Raw genomic sequence first — 22094 nt, 5'->3', positions numbered from 1 at the left:
GTATGTGAAGGTGTCACAGATATTTCCAGGAAAAACATGAGGAAGCAAAAGTCTGGGAATGTTGTAGAGGGAGCACCATCAGATAGTGCTCATTACTGACCCCATCCAGCTGGCTGAAGGAGCAGCAATAACTGGATAGAAGGGGTCTGTTGTGGGTCCCCATTTTAGAGAAGAAAAAAAAAAAAGTAAAGGAGTGGGAAGTGAGGATTAAATATTTAGGATTAACACTAAAAAGAGAGAAGTGGAGGAATTTTTTCCTTTAAACAGAGGCTGTAACAAAAAGGCTTGAGAGGTGGGAAAGAGGTTCATGTGGAGGAAAAGTGAAGAGCACACAAGCCAAGTGAAAGGAGAAAGGAATTGGAGGGTAGAGGGAATAGAAGTAAATAAGCTTAATGTTAGAACAGAAATGGTCGTTTAGTTTTTTAGCTACCTTCTTACCTGTGAGGAAAAATAACTCTTAACTCAGCATTTGAATAATAACTCATATCTTTGCAGGGAATAAAAAGGAGGAATATTTATTGTCCATGTGCATGTGAAATATATGCATTGCCAAATATTGGAAAAATCCAAACCAAATTTATTTGTAATATTGGTTATTATATAAATTAGTGCTTTACAACTGTTCTTTCTCCCTACCCTCCGCTCCCCCAAAACATCCAAAACTGTACTTGGTTCTAATTCTCTTCCTTTTCTTTGAAACAGGAGTAAACATGGAGCCACCAATTACATTCCAGAGCAGTTTTTAGATGACTTCATTGACCTTGTTATTTGGGGTCACGAACATGAATGTAAAATAGCTCCAACCCGAAATGAACAGCAACTTTTCTATGTATCTCAGCCTGGAAGTTCAGTGGTTACTTCTCTGTCGCCAGGGGAAGCTATAAAAAAGTATGTGTTTTCTTGAGTTTTGTTCTAATATTTTTCTCGCATGCTGTTTTTAAGCAGGACATCTCCTACACCAGGGGTGTGGACCTTGAGGTGGGGCCAGAAATGAGGAGTTCAGGGTGCAACAGGGGGCTCTGGGCTGGGGCAGGAGGTTGGGGTGTGGGAGAGGGATTGGGGGTTGGGGCACAGGAGGGGGTCAGGGGTGCAGGCTCCGGGCGGCGCCTACCTGAAGCAGCTCCTGGAAGCAGTGGCATGTCCCTGCTCTGGCTCCTATGCGGAGGTGAGGCCAGGCTGTTCTGTGCGCTGCCCCATCCACAGGTGCCTCCCCTGCATCTCCCATTAGCCACAGTTCCCAGCCAATGGGAGCTGCGGGGGTGGCGCTTGGGGCGGAGGCAGCTCATGCAGCCCCCTGGCTGTTCCTAAGCGTAGGAGCTGGAAGGGGGATATGCCGCTGCTTCTGGGAGCCTCGTCGTGTGTGTGTGTGTGTGTGTGTGTGTGTGTGTGTGTGTGTGTGTGTGTGTGGAGCAGCCTCTGACCTCGCTCCCGGGCTGGAGTGTAGGAGCAGGGCAAGCCCCAGACCCCGCTCCCCAGCAGGAAGTCGAGGGCTGGATGTGGCCTTTGGGCCGTAGTTTGCCCACTCCTGTCCTACACAGAAGATACGTTTATTGAAATATGAGGGAATGGATTGGGATATAGTGTTGTTCTGTCTGACAGTTTTAAAAGTTTATTAGAGAATACATAGCGTAATTAGCCAAAGGGTTAAAATCAGTATTTTATGATAACTTAGCCCTGGCTTCTTTAAGCTAAATTCAGCCTTGTAAGTAGGTACAACTCTGTTCACTTAGGTGGAGTTAGCCTGGAAAAATGAAGGGGCTCTTGCATCCTGTCTACTTCCACACATGCACACGCTTTCATATAATGACTAGGTGCAATCTGGCCCTTATAGATGTAATGTCCTGAGGGCACGACCTGAAGTACTGCTCTGAGCAGATTGTTACTGCTTTACAGATTTTCAGTGAGGTTGATGTAAGAATGAAGGAGAGTTTTGTTCTGAATTCTGTGACTTATCTGTCCTCATTTCCAAAATTATTTAATTCCAGGCACATTGGTTTGCTGCATATTAAAGGCAAAAAAATGAATATGGAGAAGATTCCTCTTGAAACAGTACGAAGTTTCTACATAGAGGACATTGTTCTAGCTGATCATCCAGACATTTTTAACCCAGACAATCCAAAAGTAACACAAGCAGTACAAGCATTCTGTATAGAAAAGGTAACTGCCTTGTATTTGAACTGTAGGAAGGGAATGTGATCTTGTGGTTAGCATAAGACTGGAAATTGGAACACCTTCATTTTCTCCCCACGTGTGCCGCCGACATGCTGATGCCTGGGGGGAGGGATAGCTCAGTGGTTTGAGCATTGGCCTGCTAAACCCAGGATTGTGAGTTCAATCCTTGAGGGGGCCACCTAGGGCTCTGGGGCAAAAACCAGTACTTGGTCCTGCTAGTGGAGGCAGGGGGCTGGATTTGATGACCTTTCAAGGTCCCTTCCAGTTCTAGGAGGTAGGATATCTCCATTAATTTAATTTAAAGTCTCTTCATTACTCTGTCTATCAATACTGACCACCCCCACCCTTTCTTAGGATCGCCCGTCAAGTGAAGAATCACAGTTGTATCTAATACAGAAGTGTTCACATATTCTAGAACTTCATAATATTTAATATGACACTAAACTATCTAATGAAAACCTGAGAAGGCTTGTTAGCTACTAGCAGGAAACTTAATTCTAATACCGCAGTCTTTTTTGCTGAGTTCGAGTCTTTTGTGTTTCACACATTTTTGGCCAAATTCTGCCATCTCTTATGCATATGTGCATAAGCTCTTTATTACTTAGACACTTTTTTCCCCCAGCACAGTTAGTTTTAGACAATGGCTGGAAAGGTCCAAGTAGCTATAACCAGAGAAAGTAATAGGTGCTGAAGAGTAACTTTTATATCTACCCCTTCATTGCTTGTGCTGCTCAGGTTGAAACACTGCTGGATAATGCAGAAAGAGAGCGTCTGGGAAATCCACGCCAGCCAGAAAAACCTCTCATAAGATTACGCGTAAGACTTAGTTGCTTTATTCTAAAACTCTTGTTGACTTGATTGCTTTATGCTACATGTTCTTTACAAGTTTTATATTTAATAATTTACCTGCTCATACACAATTTAAATTGTGTTGTTTTGTTTTAAATCCCACCCTCACTGTACATGTACCCTGAGCCTTTGTGGCATGACCAGTACAATCCAGTGGGCGATTGTATGGGATTCCCTTCAGTGCGTGCCACTGATCTTCTTTTATTGGTTGGTGGGATAGAACATGTTGTCAGATATTAAGGAATGTGATGTTGCTGCTTACAGAGGCATACATGCCACCTTTGCAGCACTCCTAGATGTAAGAGTCAGAGACAGGATTGGTATTTAAGTGTATGGTGTTAACATTAGCACCTGACTGGCTCATTGTTCAGACTTTTATTTAAAAAAATAATAAAAGAGAGGAAGAAAGAAACTGATGCATCTTAGACTATTTGAAGTGCTTGGTTTCCTTGCCTCTATCCCAAATTTCATCTTGTGACATTTTCATTTTAGGTTGATTACAGTGGAGGTTTTGAACCATTCAGTATTCACCGTTTCAGTCAGAAGTTCATGGAAAGGACAGCTAATCCAAAGGACATTATACACTTTTTCAGACATCGTGAACAAAAAGAGAAAAATGGTAAAAACAAAATTTGTCAGTTAAAAGTAACATGGAAGTTTTATTTAACTTTTAAAACCAATATTTTTAGAGGTTCGCTATCTGTATAAAATATGTAATTAACAGAGACTGTATTATTTTGCTTTACCATAGCACCTAGAACCTTAGTCAAGGACCAAGACCCTACCAATAGAAGTCTGCAAGGACCCCTCCAGATCCATACAATTTTTGCAGGAGTATGTGTTCTTTTTGTTGTTTTAAAACTTGGTGTTCAGAGGAGCACCCTCTCTCAACAGTTTATAGAGAGTGACTTTATGGCCTCAGAGTATCTTTCTAAACTGTGTGTTTAATGCTGTGCATAAAACTGCATCACAGTTGGGTTCTCAATAAGTGAACAAATTAAGAGGTAGAATAGCAGTTCTTATATGATTTAAAAGCATCCATGGGGCTGTGAAAACTTCGGAGAGTTGAGTTTTTCTGTGATTTCTTTCCTTGAGACATGTCAGAACATTTACCCATTTGACAAGGAGCATGTCCTGACTTCAGAACATCTGAGCACCATTGGGGGTAGGAAATAGCCTTATTATCCACATACAAACTTCCCTTTCTCTTTATAAGTCAGTGCTCACATGGAGGATATCAGAGGTTTTTCTCTCTTCCCTTCCTGGCTGCATCCATTTACTTAGTACATTCATGCTTAGGACATATTCATCTAAAAGTTGTAGGAAAAATTTGCTGAGGTATATTTGACTTCTCTGAAAACCTAGTAGCTAAATCTTTGCCTAAAATCCCAATCTGAAATGTTGCCATGTTTTTCTTTTTGGATTTAGTAAGAATCCATGTGCTTGATGCGGAATAGTGTGATCTATTTGCCTTGATCCATTACCAGATTATCCTATTCCAGGTGCCTTCTATCAGAGTGTTCCTGCCATTAAAATAACAGCCACTTGTCACAGTGTAAATCCTACTATGCCCAGAATTTTTAATAACTGGTTAATAGGTGTTGACAATTTTGTCCTAATAATGAATCCCTAATAGTCACTAATGAAGATGTGGTTTGTATAAGAACATGCTGTGCTGATCTAATGGACTTCTAATGTACATTAGTGCTTTATAAGTAATCTAATTCCATTGACAGGTGTGTATACAGCGGCACTTGAATTAAGTTGAAAACATTATGCTTCACAGTTAGTAAACACACTTAAAAAGCTCTTAACTAATTTTGAATTAGGTTGCTATTCTTCTGGGTGGGATTGTTTGATTTAATTGAGCACATAATTAATTTATTTAGAAATCTTTACCTTATTTGTCCTTTGAAACTACAAAATAGCTACTGTAAGCTTGATCAAATTGGACTTTTCACTTGTCTGCTTAATAAGCAGCTCTGCTTTGAAAAGTGAACATTCTGTGTTTGTGTCTCAGTGACTTCTTTGCTTAATGCCTGTTAACACAGGGTTGATGATTAGTAAAATTAATACAATTCATGACTCAGTATAGAATGAATTGATCTTCCAATCAGATCTGCATGTATAACAGATCTGATTGGAAGACACTACAGGTTCACTATTGTCTCCAGGTGGATATGTGGTTCAGCAGAAGGTGAAAGGATACAACTGGAGTTCTTACATCTGACCTCACATGTAGATTTCCCATTACAAGGCTAGATCTGATGAGTGTATTCACATTGTATGTGAGTGCTAGAATGGGGATAGGATTGGACTAGTGTTGTAGTCTTTTCCAATGGAAAAGACCTATTTGGGCTTATCAGATTACTCAGCTATAGTGGTGCTGAAGTAAGTGAGGTTGGTTTAGTCCATGGTGTCTGTAGATGTTGATTCTTCTAGAACAGCTCAGAATTTTAGATTATAACTTCTGTGGCATGTTGATATAGCTGACTATATTTTTGCACAGAGCCTAGCACAATGAGGTTCTCGACTTGGGGGTAATTTTTGGGCATTACTGCTGTAATAAGATGTTGGTTAGTTCCACCTAGTAAAACTGAGCACTCTCTCGAGATCTTGTGTTTGGCTTGGAATTGGAAGTTGGACAGATGGATATAACGGATTTGTTGAGTAACCATTGTCCTTCTGGTTTGAAGTTAGTATGAACCTGTCCTTCAGGGACCTGTTTTTGAAGATCTTCTCTGAGTCTGATGGAACAAGTGAACTTCCAGGGCAGCTTTGATGGAGATTATTGATTAGCCAGCTGATTTCTCTATCAGTGCTTTGGTGGGACCTGATAATGTTTATTGTTCCACTATTGATCAGGTGGCCCCGAATGCCCTCTTGGAGAAGGAAGGCAACACAGGTCACCATAGTTTACAGGTGATGTCTTGTGTAGAATGTTCATATTGCTTTGTGGATGAAATTGCTATCTAGTGAAGGCCAGCAGAGAGATACTGGCTCTACTGTTGGTGAAATTTGCCAGTACTGTATTTTTCTATGCAGGAGTTGTGTACCCTCTGCTCAGGAAACCAAGTCTTGACTTTGGGCATGGATGGGTGCTAGCCGGCTGCCACTTGATCTGGGTAAGACAGAGATAATATACATGACTTGTGGGAAGTAGTCTAAAGAGTTTGCAAAGAATAATTTGGCACCTTTCACTGAAGGATTGTAGCCACCATTTGGAATACAGGTGCATATTTAAATATATTATTAGGTCCTGTACTTCTGGATCCTCAGGGTGTGATTGTGGCCAAGGTTACTTTTTCCTTCTGTGCCTCACAGGAAGCGTGTGACCTTTTCTCTTTGATATGGACCTTGCCAATTATCCTTTCATCGAATCATAGAAATTATGATTGGAAGAGACTTCAGGAGGTCATCTAGTCCAACCCCCTGGTCAAAGCAGACCAACACCAGCTAAATCATCCCAGCCAGGGCTTTGTCAAGCCGGGCCTTAAAAACCTTTAAGGATGGAGATTCCACCACCTCCCTAGATAACCCATTCCAGTGCTTCACCACCCTCCTAGTGAACAGTGTTTCCTAATATCCAACCTAGACCTCCCGCACTGCAATTTAAGACCATTACTCTCTGTTCTGTTATCTGCCACCACTGAGAACAGCCGAGCTCCATCCTCTTTGGAACCCCTCTTCAGGTAGTTAAAGACTGCTATCAAATCCCCCTTCACTCTTCTGTTCTGCAGACTAAACAACCCCAATTCCCTTAGCCTCGCCTCGTAAGTCATGTGCAGCGCGCCCTCCCCGATCATTTTTGTTGCCCTCCGCTGTATTTGCTCCAGTTTGTCCACATCCTTTCTACAGTGGGGATGGACACAAAACTGGACACAATACTCCAGATGTGGCCTCACCAGGGCTGAATAGAGGGGAATAATCACTTCCCTCGATCTGCTGGCAGTGCTCCTACTAATGCATCCCAATATGCGTTAGCCTTCTTGGCAACAAGACTCATTTCCAGCTTCTCATCCACTGTGATCCCGAGGTCCTTTTCTGCAGAACTGTCGCTTAGCCAGTCAGTCCTCATCTTGTAGCGGTGCATGGGATTCTTCCATCCTCATTGCAGGACTCTGCACTTGTCCTTGTTGGACCGCATCAGATTTCTTTTGGCCCAATCCTCCAATTTGTCTAGGTTGCTCTGGACCCTGTCTCAACGTCAAGGGCACTCTGCTTAATACTGGCTGCCAACTAGACATTGAGTCGTTGATCACTACCTGTTGAGCCCAACAATCTAGCCAGCTTTCTATCTACCTTATAATCCATTCATCCAATCCATACTTTTTTAACTTGCTTGGAAGAATACTGTGGGAGACCATATCAAAAGCGTTGCTAAAGTCAAGGTATATCATGTCCACTGCCTTCCCCATATCCCCAGAGCCAGTTATCTCATCATAGAAGGCAATCAGTTTGGTCAGACATGACTTGCCCTTCATGAATCCATGCTGACTGTTCCTGATCATCTTCCCCTCTGCCAAGTGCCTCAAAATGGTTTCCTTGACGGAGTGCTCCATGATTTTTCCAGGGACTGAGGTGAGGTGAGGTCTGGGTTCTCCTTCTTCCCTTTTTTAAATATGGGCACTATATTGGTCTTTTTCCAATTGTCTAGGACCTTCCCCAATCACCATGAGGTTTCAAAGATAATGGCCGTTGGCTCTGCAATCACATCAGCCAATTTCCTCAGTACCCTTGGATGCATTAGATTTGGACCCATGGACTTGTGCATGTTCAGCTTTTCTAAATAGTCCTTCACCCAGGGGTGGGCAAACTTTTTGGGCTGAGGGCCACATCTGGGTATGGAAATTTTATGGTGGGCCACGAATGCTCATGGTTCCCGGCCAATGGGAGCTGTGGGGGTGGCGCTTGGGTTAGGAACAGTGTGCAGAGCCTTCTGGCTGCTGCTATGCGTAGGAGCCAGAAGAGGGACATGCTGCTGCTTCTGGGAGCCATGCAGAGCCCCAGCACGTGTAGAGCAGGGCAAGCCCCAGACCCTGGTCCCCATCAGGAACTCGAGGGACAGATTAAAACATCTGAAGGGCCGGATGCGGCCCCCAGGCCGTAGTTTGCTCACCCCTACCTTTAACCTGTTCCGTTACCACTCAGGGCTGCTCACTTCCTCCCCATACTGTGCTGCCCAGTGCAGTAGTGTGGGAGCTGACCTTGTTTGTGAAGACCAAGGCAAAAAAAGAATTGAGCACTTCAGCTTTTTTCACATCATCACTAGGTTGCCTCCCCGTTCATTAAGGTGCACACCTTCTTATTTCTAACATACTGTAGAAACCCTTCTTGTTATCCTTCACATCACTTGCCAGCTTCAACTCCTGTTGTGTTTTGGCCTTCTTGATTACACCCTTCCATGCTTGAGCAATATTTTTATACTCCTCCCTAGTCATCTGTCCAAGTTTCCACTTCTTGTAAATTTCCTTTTTGTGCTTAAGCTTAATGAAAATGTCACTGTTATGCCAAGCTGGTCTCCTGCCATATTTGCTATTCTTTCTGCACATCGGGATGGTTTGTTCCTGTGCCCTCCATAAGTCTTCTTTAAAATACAGCCAGCTTTCCCTGATTCCTTTCCCCCTCATATTAGCCTCCCAAGGGATCCTGTCTATCAGATCCCTAATGGAGTCAGAGTCTGCTTTTCTGAAGTCCAGGGTCCATATTTCTTTCCTATTTTCATCGGATTACTGTAATATGTTCTAACCTTCAGAAACTCAAGCTAATGAGGAATGTGGTGACCCATTTATTAAGCAGAGCTTCACATTGGGAGCATGTTACACCAGTGCTCTGGTGTCTGACTGGCTGTCAGTAAGTTTCTAAGGGCAGTACAAAGCATTGCTTTTAACATGTAGGGCCTTAAATGCAAGCTTAGGACCTGCCTGCTTGAGACACCATCTCTCTCTCCATATTCTCCTGGTGCATTTGAAATTGGCAAAGACATTTGAGCGTTAGCTCCTTCAATGTAAGAGAGGGCGCTGCTGACATGGTGTTCTCCGTGAGGGGCCTTTGATTTTGAAATTTGCTCTCCTTTTGATTTGTCAGAGCCCAGTTTTTGTTGCTCAGTCCCTGTCTTCTTCCAGGCATTTAGGGGGGTTGGAGGGGTTTTATTATTATGCCTTCTACAGATGGAATTCTATTTGGGCATATTTGTATATTTATTATTGGAGTAGAATGAGCCGTCAGGGGATTTATTGTGGAAAATTTTAAGTTATTGAAGAACTCCTAGACTGGTGGCCAGTGCTGTTGCAAGAGTCTTATTTTCAACAATTTTTATTACCTTTTGTATTATAATAAATCAGGGTTATGTTAGTAGCTTTTAACACCTAAATTGATGTGTGAGGACAACTCTATTAAAATAAGAACCCATTTATCTCTTTTCTAGAAGATGAGATTAATTTTGGAAAGCTTATTAGAAGACCTGCTTCGGAGGGGACAACCCTGAGAGTGGAAGACCTTGTGAAGCAATATTTCCAGACAGCAGAGAAGGTAACTTTATTATTGTGTTTTTAAGTCCTTGGTGCATTTATGAAATCACACGTTTGATTGCTATGGTGATAGTTTTTTTCCTATGGAGGTTTGACAGGGCTCTGTCCTTGGTGCCCCTTCTTGTTTCTCTCCACATCTTATCTTTTGGGTAATCTCATCTGCAAACACAGATTCAGTTTCCCTCTCTGTACTGACAACTCTCTTCTTTCTTTCTGTCCAAACTGAAACGTGTGCTATCTCTCTGACATCTCCTCCTCATGGATGTCTGGCCATCAGCTCAAGCTCAGTGTGGCTTAAACTGAGCTCCTAAACACTGTGGACAGTGCCAGTGTCCTGCATGTCACTCAGGGCCATAACCTGGGTGTCCTGTTTGACTCGGCTCTCACTCTCTATGTGCTCACGTACAGGCTTAGCATCTCTAAGATATAAGCTTTCTAATCTATCCATGCAGCTAAAATGCTTGTCCAGGCTCTCATCCTCAATATCTTTCTCTTTGGTCTTGACAAATGCAGTCTTCCTCATTCAGAATGATGCTTTTGAGTTCATCTCCCAAGCCCGTTGCTTTCACCATGTTGCCCCTCTTCTTGCATCCCGCCACTGGTTTCCCCCTTCTCTGTTGCATCAAGCATAAGCTGCTTGTCTTAGTTTTCAAGACCCTTCATGGTCTATCCCCATCCTGCCTATCATCTCTTATTGGCTATTGAGATGTTAATTCTCTTGCTTCAGATCAGCCCATGGCGCCAACCTCCATCTCCCACTTCGTGCTTTCTCTCATGCTACCTCTCACACTTGGGAGGAACTCCCAATAAACATCCATGAAACTAACTACTTATCCTCCTTCAAAAACCTCCTCAAAATTCTCCTTTCTCAGGATGCCAACAAAAAACTTGACAATGGTTAGTCTCTGTACTGAGCCTATCATGCTGACCAGTATTGGCTCATTGTTTCTTTTTATTCTGTCTATATCCATTTCTTGTTTTATATTTAGATTGTAAGCTCTTTGGAGCAGGGACTGTCTTTTTTTGTTAGTTGGTTTGTAGGTCCCTAATATATTCATATTTCTGTCTTTCTCAATCTCTGTCACCTAAGCCACCTGAAATGAGTGTAAATAGTAGGACTGTTGCGCGGTTTAACAAAATTAATTACGTGATTAAACAATAATAGAGTACCATTTATTTAAATATTTTTGGATGTTTTCTACACTTTCAAATATATTGATTTCAATTACAACACAGAATACAAAGTCTGCAGTGCTCACTTTATATTTAGTTTTGTTTACAAGTATTTGCACTGTAAAAAAAAAAAAAAGAAATAATATTTTTCAATTCACCTAATACAAGTACTGCAGTGCAATCTCTTTATCATGAAAGCTGCACTTACAAATGTAGAACTGTGTGTGTGGAAAAAAAAAAAAGGGGGGGGTGAGGGGGGTTTAAAATTTTAGAGCCTACAAGTCCACTCAGTCCTACTTCTTGTTCAACCAATCACCCAGATAAACAAGTTTGTTTACATTTGCAGGAGATAATGCTGCCTGCTTCTTGTTTACAATGTCACCTGAAAGTGAGAATAGGCATTCGCATGGCACGGTTGTAGCCAGCGTCGCAAGATATTTATGTGCCAGATGTGCTAAAGATTCATATGTCCTTTCATGCTTCAACCACCATTCCAGGGGACATGCGTTCATGCTGATGACAGGTTCTGCTTGATAACAATCCAAAGCAGTGCGGATCGACGCTTGTTCATTTTCTTTATCTGAGTCAGATGCCACAAGCAGATTGTCGATTTTCTTTTTTGCTGGTTCTGTAGTTTCCGCATCAGATTGTTGCTCTTTTAAGACTTCTCAAAGCATGCTCCACACCTCGTCCCTCTCAGATTTTGGATGACACTTCAGATTCTTAAACCTTGGGGTGAGTGCTGTGTAGCTATCTTTAGAAATCTCACATTGGTACCTTCTTTGCATTTTGTGAAATCTGTAGTGAAAGTGTTCATAAAATGAACATGTGCTGGGTCATCATCCAAGACTGCTGTAACATGAAATATATGACAGAATGTGGGTAAAACAGAGCAGGGGACATATAGTTCTCCCCCAAGGAATTCAGTCACAAATTTAATTAACATATTATTTTTTTTTAACAAGCGTCATCAGTATGGAAGCATGTCCTCTGGAATGGTGGCCGAAGGGGCATATGAATGTTTAGCATATCTGGCACATAAATACCTTGCAATACCATCTACAAAAGTGCCATGCAAATGCCTGTTCTCACTTTCTGGTGACATTGTAAATAAGAAGAGGGCAGCATTATCTCCTGTAAATGTAAACAAACTTGTTTGACTAAGCGATTGGCTGAACAGAAAGTAGGACTGAGTGGACTTGTAGGCTCTGAAGTTTTGCATTGTTTTGTTTTTGAGTGCAGTTATGTAACAAAAAAAATCTATATTTGTAAGTCGCACTTTCACCACAGAGATTGCACTATAGTACTTGTATGAGGTAAATTGAAAAAAATCTATTTCTTTTATCTTTTTTTACAGTGCAAATATTTGTAATAAAAAATAATATACGCTTTGATTTCAGTTTCAACGTAGAATACAATATATATGAAAATGCAGAAAAAAATCCAAAATATTTAATAAAATTAAATTGGTATTCTGTTTAACAGTGTGATTAAAACCACGATTAATCATGATTAATTTTTTAAATTGCAATTAATTATGAGTTAATCGCATGTTAACTGCGATTAATCGACAGCCCTAATAATATCCATTTCGTATTGAACTTTTTTTGAACTAACTAAATGTTGATAATGTACTTTAAATTAAGCACAATCAAGTTAATCACTACCAGATTTTGAGGAAAAATAACATGGTTAATAAAGCAGCTTTTATTCCCCCTTGCTCAAGTCTAAACTATAAGTTGTATTAGGTCATAAACTCTTAGTAAGATGCTAATACTTTACACTTACTTTTTCCAGATGACATTATTGCGTATAAAACTTAGGAAAATAGTTCCACTGACATGAATAAGAGTAAGAGTTCGTAGGATTAGACCCATATGTCTTGATTCTATGAAATGCTGAGGAGTTTGAAGGACTTGGGTCTTTAGAGACTCCCAGTGGTGTTAATTCAAGAAGCCACAGGGTGCTCTCACAGAACTTTATGAGATGAAAGGAAAAGAAAAAAGATTCCAGTGTTCTGCATTTATCACAGTGTTGGAAGTTTTTAATGTCCTGTTATAACAGCTTGCTATTGCATTCGTTTTCTTTAATTACAGTAATAGCTTTTCCATGTTGTGACAGAATGCCTGTTAATACATTTATATAAGAATGTACTGACTGTCAAAAATAATACTTCCTTAAAAAAAGACCGCTCTAAGTGTAATGCTAATGCATTTGCTTCATGGGGAATAAAGCGAACAGTTAATTTTAATAGCTATATAGGGTTTTTTTTTCCAAGTGTATTTAATTTAACTGTTTCTCAGTAGAAAAGGCTCCGCTGCTTCTGACATAATTCTTTTAATAAAATAGCACCTTAAGGGACAGCTGGAAGATTTGACAATAAATTAAGCATACATAATGTTCCTGAGTAAGAGTGTTAGTGCTGCATTATCACAGACTAAAGAGAGCATGCTACTCAAATGTCCGTATCCTTGCTTGGTTGAATAACAGCTTCTGGTTAATGGAAACATATTGCCAGGAACCAATCTGTCCCATTAATATTAATTGGATTCGGATATTAACCACAGGTATGCCACTTAGCAACGTTTTTAGAGGAGAGGTCCATCCTATAATGAACTTTCAGGCTTTGAGCATGTGCAGCTAAAACTTCTGCTGTGTGCCATGGCTTCCAGAGGCATGGACCTATCTCTCATCAATAAAGTTTGTGTGCTGGAAGCCTTGTGCTTATCAAGTAAGAATGGCTGAAAGGTTTGATGTCACCAAAGTCCATTGATTCTTGCATTCAGAACAGCCTTAACATTTTACAGGGGAACAACACATCCCGAGGCTGCAAGTGTCAATGCGATGGAAAGGAGGCAGATGTTGGTGAAGCCCTGGTTTCAGCATAAGCTTGGACAGGATGCTCGACTCTCCAGGCTGATGCTGAAACAGAAAGTGAGTCAACTGGCGGCAGAGAAGGAGTTCAACCCTTCAGATGGCTCAGTTGGTGGAAAGCCCAGCACAACATGGTTTAGTGTAAGGAGCATGGTGAGAAACAAGATGATTACCTTCTGGCAGCTACTGAATGGTGGACAGACACTTTACCCAGCATTCTCGAGCAGTTTCAGACACATGGCATCTTTAATGTTGACAAGTCTGATCTCTTTTACCAGGGCATTGGCCTTCTGAAAGAAGGGTTTGCAGGACAGGAAATAAGCTGTAGATCATATCATATTGCTGTGTTATACAAACATGGATGGGACAGAGAAACGACCTCTAATGGTGGTCAGAAAAAGCAAGTGCCCCTATGGTTTCTCTAAGGACCGTTCAGAGCTGCCTGTGATCTACAGGAACTCAGCCAATGCATGGATGGATGACACGTTTGCTCTGTGAAGAGTGGCTTAAGAACTGGAACAGAGAGTTGTGGCTACAAGATAGACACACGTGCCTCTTGACTGACATTGCCCACCTCATTCAGCTAATGTAGAGCTATTGCACTTTGTGTTAAAATTCTTGCTCCAATGCAGCCTCAGTCATGCAGCCAATGGATTGTGTACATCATTGCTTCTCTAATGTTGACCCAAACATATGAGTGGTGGATGTTGTCAAATTGATGAATGCAGTTCATCTTGCTAAGGAGTCCTGGGCTGCTGTTCTCTCATAGACTGTTCTAAAGTGCTTCAGAAAAGAAGTTTGCAGTAACACGAAATGATGGCTTGTGTATATCGATGTGCTGGTCAATGTTTCTCTTTCTGAAAATTCTAACAGCAGAGGAGTTTGAGGCCATTGTTGAGTATAACAGTTGTTTAGAGATGGAAGGTGAGCTTTCTGATCCTGAACTTCTGGAAGCTGTCGTGATTGTAAAGTGTCAACAGGCTGGTAAGGCACAAGAGAATAGTGAGTCATATGATGAATCTGAAGAGTCTTCCCTCACAGAGCAGCTAGATGCAGTGAATGTTTTTCACAGGCTATGCCAGAGTTGTGGCCTTGAGAACAGTTATGAGGCTGCATGCAACGTGGAGAAGGATTATATGGGTGGAGATAGTAAACTAAGATGGGACAACTTTTGTCCTTAAAACCTTTTTTGGTAAAAATCTTGTGCTACTTTAATTTGTGACACAGAGCACTCACTGTAGGAACAGTACTGTTCAGCATACAGAGACATTATCATAATGGCCCCTTCTGACCTTAAAGTCCATGATTCTATGATTCTTTGATTCTATAAGTGTTTCATACGTTTTCATTTTAAAAAAATGCTTTTTCTTTATAATTGTGACTCTTAGCAAGTGGAGATTTCGTAAGTTTTCTGGATGTGGTTTTGGTACACTATGCAGTGTTCTCCTTTACTGAGTATCAATGTTTGGCTTTCTTTTTTTAGTACTGAAAATTAATAAATGGTTCCACAATTACTGTTCTGTACAATGTATTGCTGTTCTTTGCTTGTTTTTCTGTGTATAACCCCTGAAAACAGTGCCTTCCGCATATTGGCAACTTCTAGATAATAGCAACTTTTTTCTGGGAGCCAAGAGGTTGCTGTGAAGTGAAATCTACTGTGCCTATAATATACAAAATAAATCAGTTTCTTTCTGATTTCCCAGCACCTAGTCTAATGTTTCAGTGGTTAAATTTTTTCTTTTCATGTTATACAGACACAAGAGTGCTGCTAAAATATTATTTTGGTAACAGACACACATTAGAGGTACAAAAACAAATGTAAATTTAGTTTAGTTCATTTTAGTCCTGAAAGAAATCCAGTAAGATTAGCATTATCACTTCCTCCATTTAAATGATTCTCTTGTGAGATGTATTTTACTCTTTTCTTCCATTACTAATCATAATGCTTTTTAGCTTAATTGATCCTTCATTTTGTTTTACATAACACATTAATCCTTTAATGCTAAAGGTTCTTGACTAGAAAGAATAATCTGTTAGCTTTTCCTGATGTTATCCAATTCTTTGACTAATAGCTTAAAATATTTTTGTATATTTCTCTTTTCTGAAAAATAATATGACTGTAATACTCTGGGATAAATATTGCTGTTTGAGGGAAGTTTTTTGTTTTTGTTTTTAACCTTCTCCCTCCCTCCCTCCCTTTCTGTATCCTAAAGAAAGTACAGCTTTCACTCTTGACTGAAAGAGGAATGGGTGAAGCAGTGCAGGAATTTGTTGACAAAGAAGAGAAAGATGCTATCGAAGAGTTGGTGAAATTTCAATTAGAGAAAACTCAGAGGTTTCTTAAGGAACGTCACACTGATGCAGAGGAGGCAAAAATAGATGAGGAGGTTAGTCCTGAATTACGCTCAGTCCTTCTGGTTAGGAGCAGAAGATTGTCGTTTATTGACAGCTTTGTGGGTGTTTTGAAGCTTGCACAACACCTGCCTCTAGCCAGTCCGCTCAGTGCTTCACATTCATGAACACACACAAAAATTAAATATATATCTTAGAAGCTGCTTAATCTCTTTTTAAAATTGTATCCTGTAGTTTGATATGTTGCTTCCTACTCCATCTTAGTGGAATATTTTGTAATTGTTCATAATAGGATCTTATGTGTACACAATCTGTCAATTTTTAAGGATATGTGGCCTACAACTTAAGCTCTGTGCAAACTCTGACTGAGATAACGTACATACTGGCAAGTATGGGTAGATGCAAATGTTTAGTTTGCCTTTAAGACTTGGGATCAAATTGACCACTGTTGTTTATCAATAGTCTTTGGATTGCACTTGCTCATGCCATTGGTTAAAAAAGTAGCAACTTGATGCCTAATTTGAACTTAAACTTTTTACTGTAAACAGAGCAGTGGGTCTAGATGCATATTCTGTGATGCCAGTTTTCTCTTTCCGTTTCTTCCCTTCTCTCTTTCACCTCCTACTTACCTTCACTTTTATTTTTCCTCTTTATTCCTGACCTCTTCCCATGCTTTTTCTGGGGTCTATTGTATTTCTTAATATCCCACTACCTCTCGATGCTCTATTGCCTGTTCTCTGTCACTTTTACACTTTGTACCTGTTGTGACAGTTGAGCTTACAGACTTAATTCTTACAGTTGAGTTCACAATTCAAATACGTAAAAGTTCATAAGATGTGACAATAACATCTAAGAATAAATGTTGATAGGAAAAGGTAGGAGAGGAAGACAGAATAACTGAATTAGCCTTAACAAAAAGGCTAAGTTGATATAATTTAAAGACTGTGTGTTAAAATTATGCTTGCTAACAACAGGAGATGTGGACCCAGAAGTTAATGAGCCAAAACTGGTATGCCCCATATTAGCCCTAATTAGTAAATAGAATAACAAGGGGGTGGGCAATTCTACCCTTTTTGGATCCTTAAACTAAAGAGATTTTGTGGGGAACAAAAAAAGAAAAACACGAGGGAAAAGCGAACAGAAGCTACTGTAACTGAGTTTCACCAGCATGGCTGCTACCGCCTCTGTTTTCTGGAACCCTACACTTTCATTATCATGGTCCTGAAAGGTGTCATGACCAAAACAGGACAAAGAAAGAGGGACTCAGATGACATCACCACCCCTACCAGCTCCAGCTGAAAGCCAAACACCATGTGGAATAACAATTATTACCATCTTTAACATTCTAAAAGACTGTCAAACAATGGGGCTTTTTCCCTTTCTAAAAACAGCCTACAGCTAAAGGGAACTAGAACAAGAGATGCTTTAAAATGGAAGCCTTATTGAATACTTTAAATTTCAGTTGCTTTAACTGCTTTCCCTTCTTTTTTGTGTCTTTAATAAAAAAGGTAAAGGGATTTTTAATAGTGTGATTTCCATGGTGCTAAACAAGCTGAGCTCTCTCTATAATTAAGCCCCAGACCTTGTTTAACATTGTTTAATGTTCGATAGTGACTATGTTATGTTAATACCTTTTGCCGGTATATTCCATCTAAAGTAACGCATCTCCTTCCTTTGTACCCCATATCAAGCACATTTTCAGCCAGTGCTGAGCTTTACTGCGTTGGCACACATCCCATGAAATGTGAGATTCATGGGCTGCAGTGTTGGCCTCCCTTCCTCCTAATGGCCTTTGAACATGTTGTTGGGCATCCTTTGTTCTCCGACTAGTTTAGATCTAATGTGAGAGTAGCACCAGCCCCATGATTTTTTCTGCAGATGCATGTTGCTGGTATGCTCTAATATCTAATGATGCCAATAAGCAGTAGTGGTGCTGCAGATTTACTTCGAGCCCTGAATCTCTGGTGGTGATTTTTTTTTTACTAGGAGAGGACTAGATCAAACTAGTCTACATTACTTAATGATTTTTTACTTTGCTTCTAAAAAAAGAGGTCTCTCTATATCCCTTGGGTATTCTGGACTCATCCTTTTACAAACATATCTCAAATGTATTGTTTGTACCTGCTAATGTAATTGTTGCTCTTTGCAGTCAGCAGAGCCTTCCTGGCAAAGTGTTGAGTAGTGATGCCATTCTATTTCTGTTCAAAACTAATCCGGTAAAAGAACAGACATTCAGTTGATTTCTTTAAAAATCTAAGTTCACCTCACCTCTAAGCTATTAAAACAGGAACACTTTTCTTGGAATTTTTGTGTCTTCAGTTATTGTACAGTCCAGACTATTAATTTGGTCTTATTTTATATTACTGTGATCTAGGTGCGAAAATTTAGGGAGGCCAGAAAAGAGAATATTGAAGAGGAAGAGGAAGAAGTTCGTGAGGTAATTCCCTTAAAACACAAATGTAGGGTGTAGAATATGTGTCGGTATTGATGTTGCATAAGTGGAGCACTGTCTTCTTCTATTAGTGTATAATAGAATAAATAATAGATACATTCTCTATCACCCAGGCCTAATTGTTCAAGAAGAATGAGAGAACCCTATGGCAAGTTTTATTGATTTCTGTGAAAGAGAGAGATTCCACAAGGTCTTGTGTTGGATGCAGAATTGCAAATCACCTGAAAATATCCTTGTGTGTGATATTCCCTCAAAGTCATAGCATGCTTCTGGTTTAAAACTCAAACAAAAAACATTCTGAATCTGGATGTCCAGTTTACAGTTCAAATTAGATTACAAATAACAAATTTTGTTGTTTTTCTCTACATTATAAAGTCACTACAGCTTATTTTAAAAAGGTAAAAATCCCAGATTATACCACTGTTCATCTGTGTGAAAACAAACCGTTCCCTTGTAGAAGACACAAGAATGTGTCAGTAAATTGCATAGTAACTAAGCAACTATCAATAATTATGCAAATTGTAAAGACATTCAAACATAAATGTCCACTTTGCTGTGTATAATTTGCTTATGTGGACTCTCTTCTTGGTACATAATTGTGGGATATAATCCCATGCATAAAACCTATATTAAGACTCCTTATAAGTGAAGTCCCAGAATCTATTAAACCAGTGATTCTCGAACTTTTGTAATGGCGACCTCTTTCACATAGCAAGCCTCTGAGTGAGACCTCCTTCCCCTTATAAACTAAAAACACTTTATATATTTAGCACCATTATAAATGCTGGAGGCAACGTGGGGTTTGGGGTGGAGGCTGACAGCTTGTGACTCCCTCGGAATAACTGTGTGACCCCCTTGAGGGGTCCCGACCTCCAGTTTGAGAACCCCTATATTAAATTGACCTTTATGTAAGTGGTTTTGCAATTACTAGGGATTTTTTGTTTGACAAAAGGATATCAGGTTTCTGTTCTGTTTTTTGGCTGCACTTTAGTGCTGTATATCTAGGGAGACATATTGAAGCACAGAATGTACAGTATTCAAAAGTCCAGAGTGAAGTATTTAACAGTCTGTTTATGCAGAGTATATCTATGAGACACAGAGTGCAAAAGAAATGGCCTAACTGGAGCCACTCCCTAGTCATCCATATGTCTGGTATCATTTGGGAGACAGTTCCACCGAAATAACCAACCTTGGATCCATACAATTTAGACAGCAATTGCAAATTTCCAAGCCAACGTTAATAGTGCCTGAGCAGTCCCAGCAGCAGTGAATTAATGTCCCTGTTGATGAACTACATGTCAGGGAGACATCTGAATCTAATGTTCACAGTGTTGGTAACAGGTTGGTCCCAGAATATTAATAATTTTAAAAAAAAGTACAGATAGATTTCCTGATTATTATTTTTTCTTTCAGTGTGTGAGAGCATGTAATGGGTTTGGGTTGGGTTTTTCTAAGGTAGTCCATTCTGGAGTAGGGAGTCCTTCTGCAGAGATGTTCAGAATCTAATGTCCATTTGTCTATAAGAATTAAAATAATATCTACTTGAGCAACGTATATTCGGATTCACCACCATAGAATTAGATGCGATTGGCAACTTCTGGGCTTGTCAAATTCAGCACTTGGTTTGCAGCAAGCTGGGGTGTAAATCTCCACACTAGGCTGATAAGTTCCCTAGTGTGTGCTTTGATCTATCTATCCTGCTTTGAAACAGGAGTGAAGGGCACCCAGTGCAAGGTGGTAGGGTCCACACAGATACTTTAGTGTGTGACAGGCTAGTGTGGGGTAGATTTACACCCCAGCTTGCCGTGAACTAAAGCTTTTTGTGTAGACAAGTCCTTCCAATGAGCAGTGCTGAACTCTAGCTGTAAAGGTGTGTTACAGTTAGTGAGGTGAAAACTACAAATACTACCTAGTCAGGATGCCCTTTTACCTCATATGGTTCAAATTAATAGTGTAAATGGGAGGTTAGCTATGTCCTTACGCCCTGGACTATCTCTGGATCAAATTTTCAAAATGGCCTAAATGACTTAGGGTCCTAAGTCCCATTTGAAAGTCAGTAAGGGACTTAAAGTCCCTTAATTATAAGAACAATAATAATAGCACCTGTGTTTTCTGTATGGTTAAACTGTGATTTAAGTTTCTGTCTAATCTACAAATGGGAATATGGACAGGATCTAGTGGAAATCTAGAAATGCCAAATTCACTTCCAGCCTTGTTCTTCTCATTTAATGACTTCAGTGGATTTACATTGGTGAAAGGAGAATTGAACCCTTAATCTTTTTAAGAAAAAGGAAAAAAGAAAATGTTAACTGTCTGCTTATTCATAAAGCCCATTAATCTTTATACCAGATGGCAGTTCCCTTTCTTAGTATCTTTACCTCACTTCTCCAAACAGTGTTTTCTCTCAGTTATTTTTCAAATCACAGTCCTTGGGTTGTAGAAACTGCTCAGTTGTTTAGATACTTCCCCCTTAATGACCCATCTTTCAGAAGCAGGTTTTGCTAAGTTAATGGAAGAATGTGCATATTGCCTCTTGGAGAAAGCTGTTTTCTCTATTGTAGGGTGGCTGACTTGTTAGTCCATTTCACAATTTGTTATAACACAGTCGTTTTTTCAGACTTCTTTGAATGGGAGTGAAGCATTTTATAAACAATCCTGACTTAATGTACAGATTGGGACTGCATCAAAATGACTAGAAGAAAGATCTGTTTTCTGAGTGACTTACATTACCATTGAAGTTGGCCCTAAATCTGAATTCTTGTAAACACGTCACCCTATGGTTTCAACTGTGGTGCATTTTACTGTTAAAATTAACTACTCTGTATCATTTCTTTCAGGCTATGAGCAGGGCTAGAGCTCACAGATCTCATGAGGCTGCTCTTGCCTCTGGTTCTAGTGATGATGATCTTATGGATATGGGAATGTCAGAACAAAAAACCAATGATGATTCAGATGCTGGCTCCTCTGCATCATTCAGCAGAGGAAGAGGTCGAGGAAGGGGTCAGGCAAGAGGTGGAAGAGGGCAAATCTCAACATCAAGAGGAGCCTCTCGAAGAGGAAGAGGTCTGTAGTTTCTTACATTCCTTGTTTTGCAATTATTAGCCATTTCCCCTTGTTTTAAAAAAAAAAAAAAAAAAGAGAGAAAGAAAAAGGCCTTTTCTGTAATGCTCCCATGAAATGCCCTATTGGCTTCTTGTTTAATCAGATTCACGATGTTGTAATCTTTTTACTGCCAGCATTTTTGGCACCAGTTGCTGCAGTAACTTGCCACCTTACAAAGATTAAGTTGAAATACTCAGGTTTTGACAAGAGGAAAAAATACCATGTTCCTATGCTGCAGTAGTTATAGCAGTCTCCTGGGGAAGCCCTATGCACAGACGTGTATGTCTTTTCTTCTGTATTAATATTAGGCAATACCTTTGCTGGCTAATGTTTGTATTATTATAGCTTCCAATGTGGGCTAGGTGCTGTCCATGTGTAAAAGGTAGTCTCTTCCCCCACAAGGACTTGTGAAACAAGTAGTCCTTCCTAAGGCTTAGAAAACTTGTCTTAATCGGGAAAATAGGACTTTTTTTTTTTTTTTTTTTTTTTTTTGAACCAAAAATATCAAACCACCTCTTGGTCTGGTTGTAATTGATTGTGCCCTTTTAATGAGTTACACTCCTTGTTGTTAAGGCCTTTAATAATTTTTT

At 40.0% G+C, this 22094-nt stretch overlaps 1 protein-coding gene across 4 annotated transcripts in view; it reads left to right on the top strand.

The window, feature by feature from the left end:
* The window catches only part of MRE11 (MRE11 homolog, double strand break repair nuclease), a 48865-nt gene that overhangs the window by 12008 nt on the left and 14763 nt on the right, over positions 1 to 22094 (top strand). For all 4 annotated transcript variants that reach the window (XM_030559720.1, XM_030559712.1, XM_030559729.1 and 1 more), the window contains exons 8-15: positions 703 to 888; positions 1986 to 2157; positions 2908 to 2988; positions 3514 to 3640; positions 9449 to 9552; positions 15812 to 15985; positions 18325 to 18387; positions 21240 to 21465. In XM_030559720.1, coding sequence (XP_030415580.1) covers positions 703 to 888; positions 1986 to 2157; positions 2908 to 2988; positions 3514 to 3640; positions 9449 to 9552; positions 15812 to 15985; positions 18325 to 18387; positions 21240 to 21465 — 1133 coding nt within the window. The remainder of the gene's footprint in view (positions 1 to 702; positions 889 to 1985; positions 2158 to 2907; positions 2989 to 3513; positions 3641 to 9448; positions 9553 to 15811; positions 15986 to 18324; positions 18388 to 21239; positions 21466 to 22094) is intronic.

This window comes from Gopherus evgoodei, chromosome 1 (assembly GCF_007399415.2).
Source record: "Gopherus evgoodei ecotype Sinaloan lineage chromosome 1, rGopEvg1_v1.p, whole genome shotgun sequence".
NCBI lineage: Eukaryota > Metazoa > Chordata > Testudines > Testudinidae > Gopherus > Gopherus evgoodei.
This window is presented reverse-complemented; position numbering and strand designations above follow the sequence as displayed.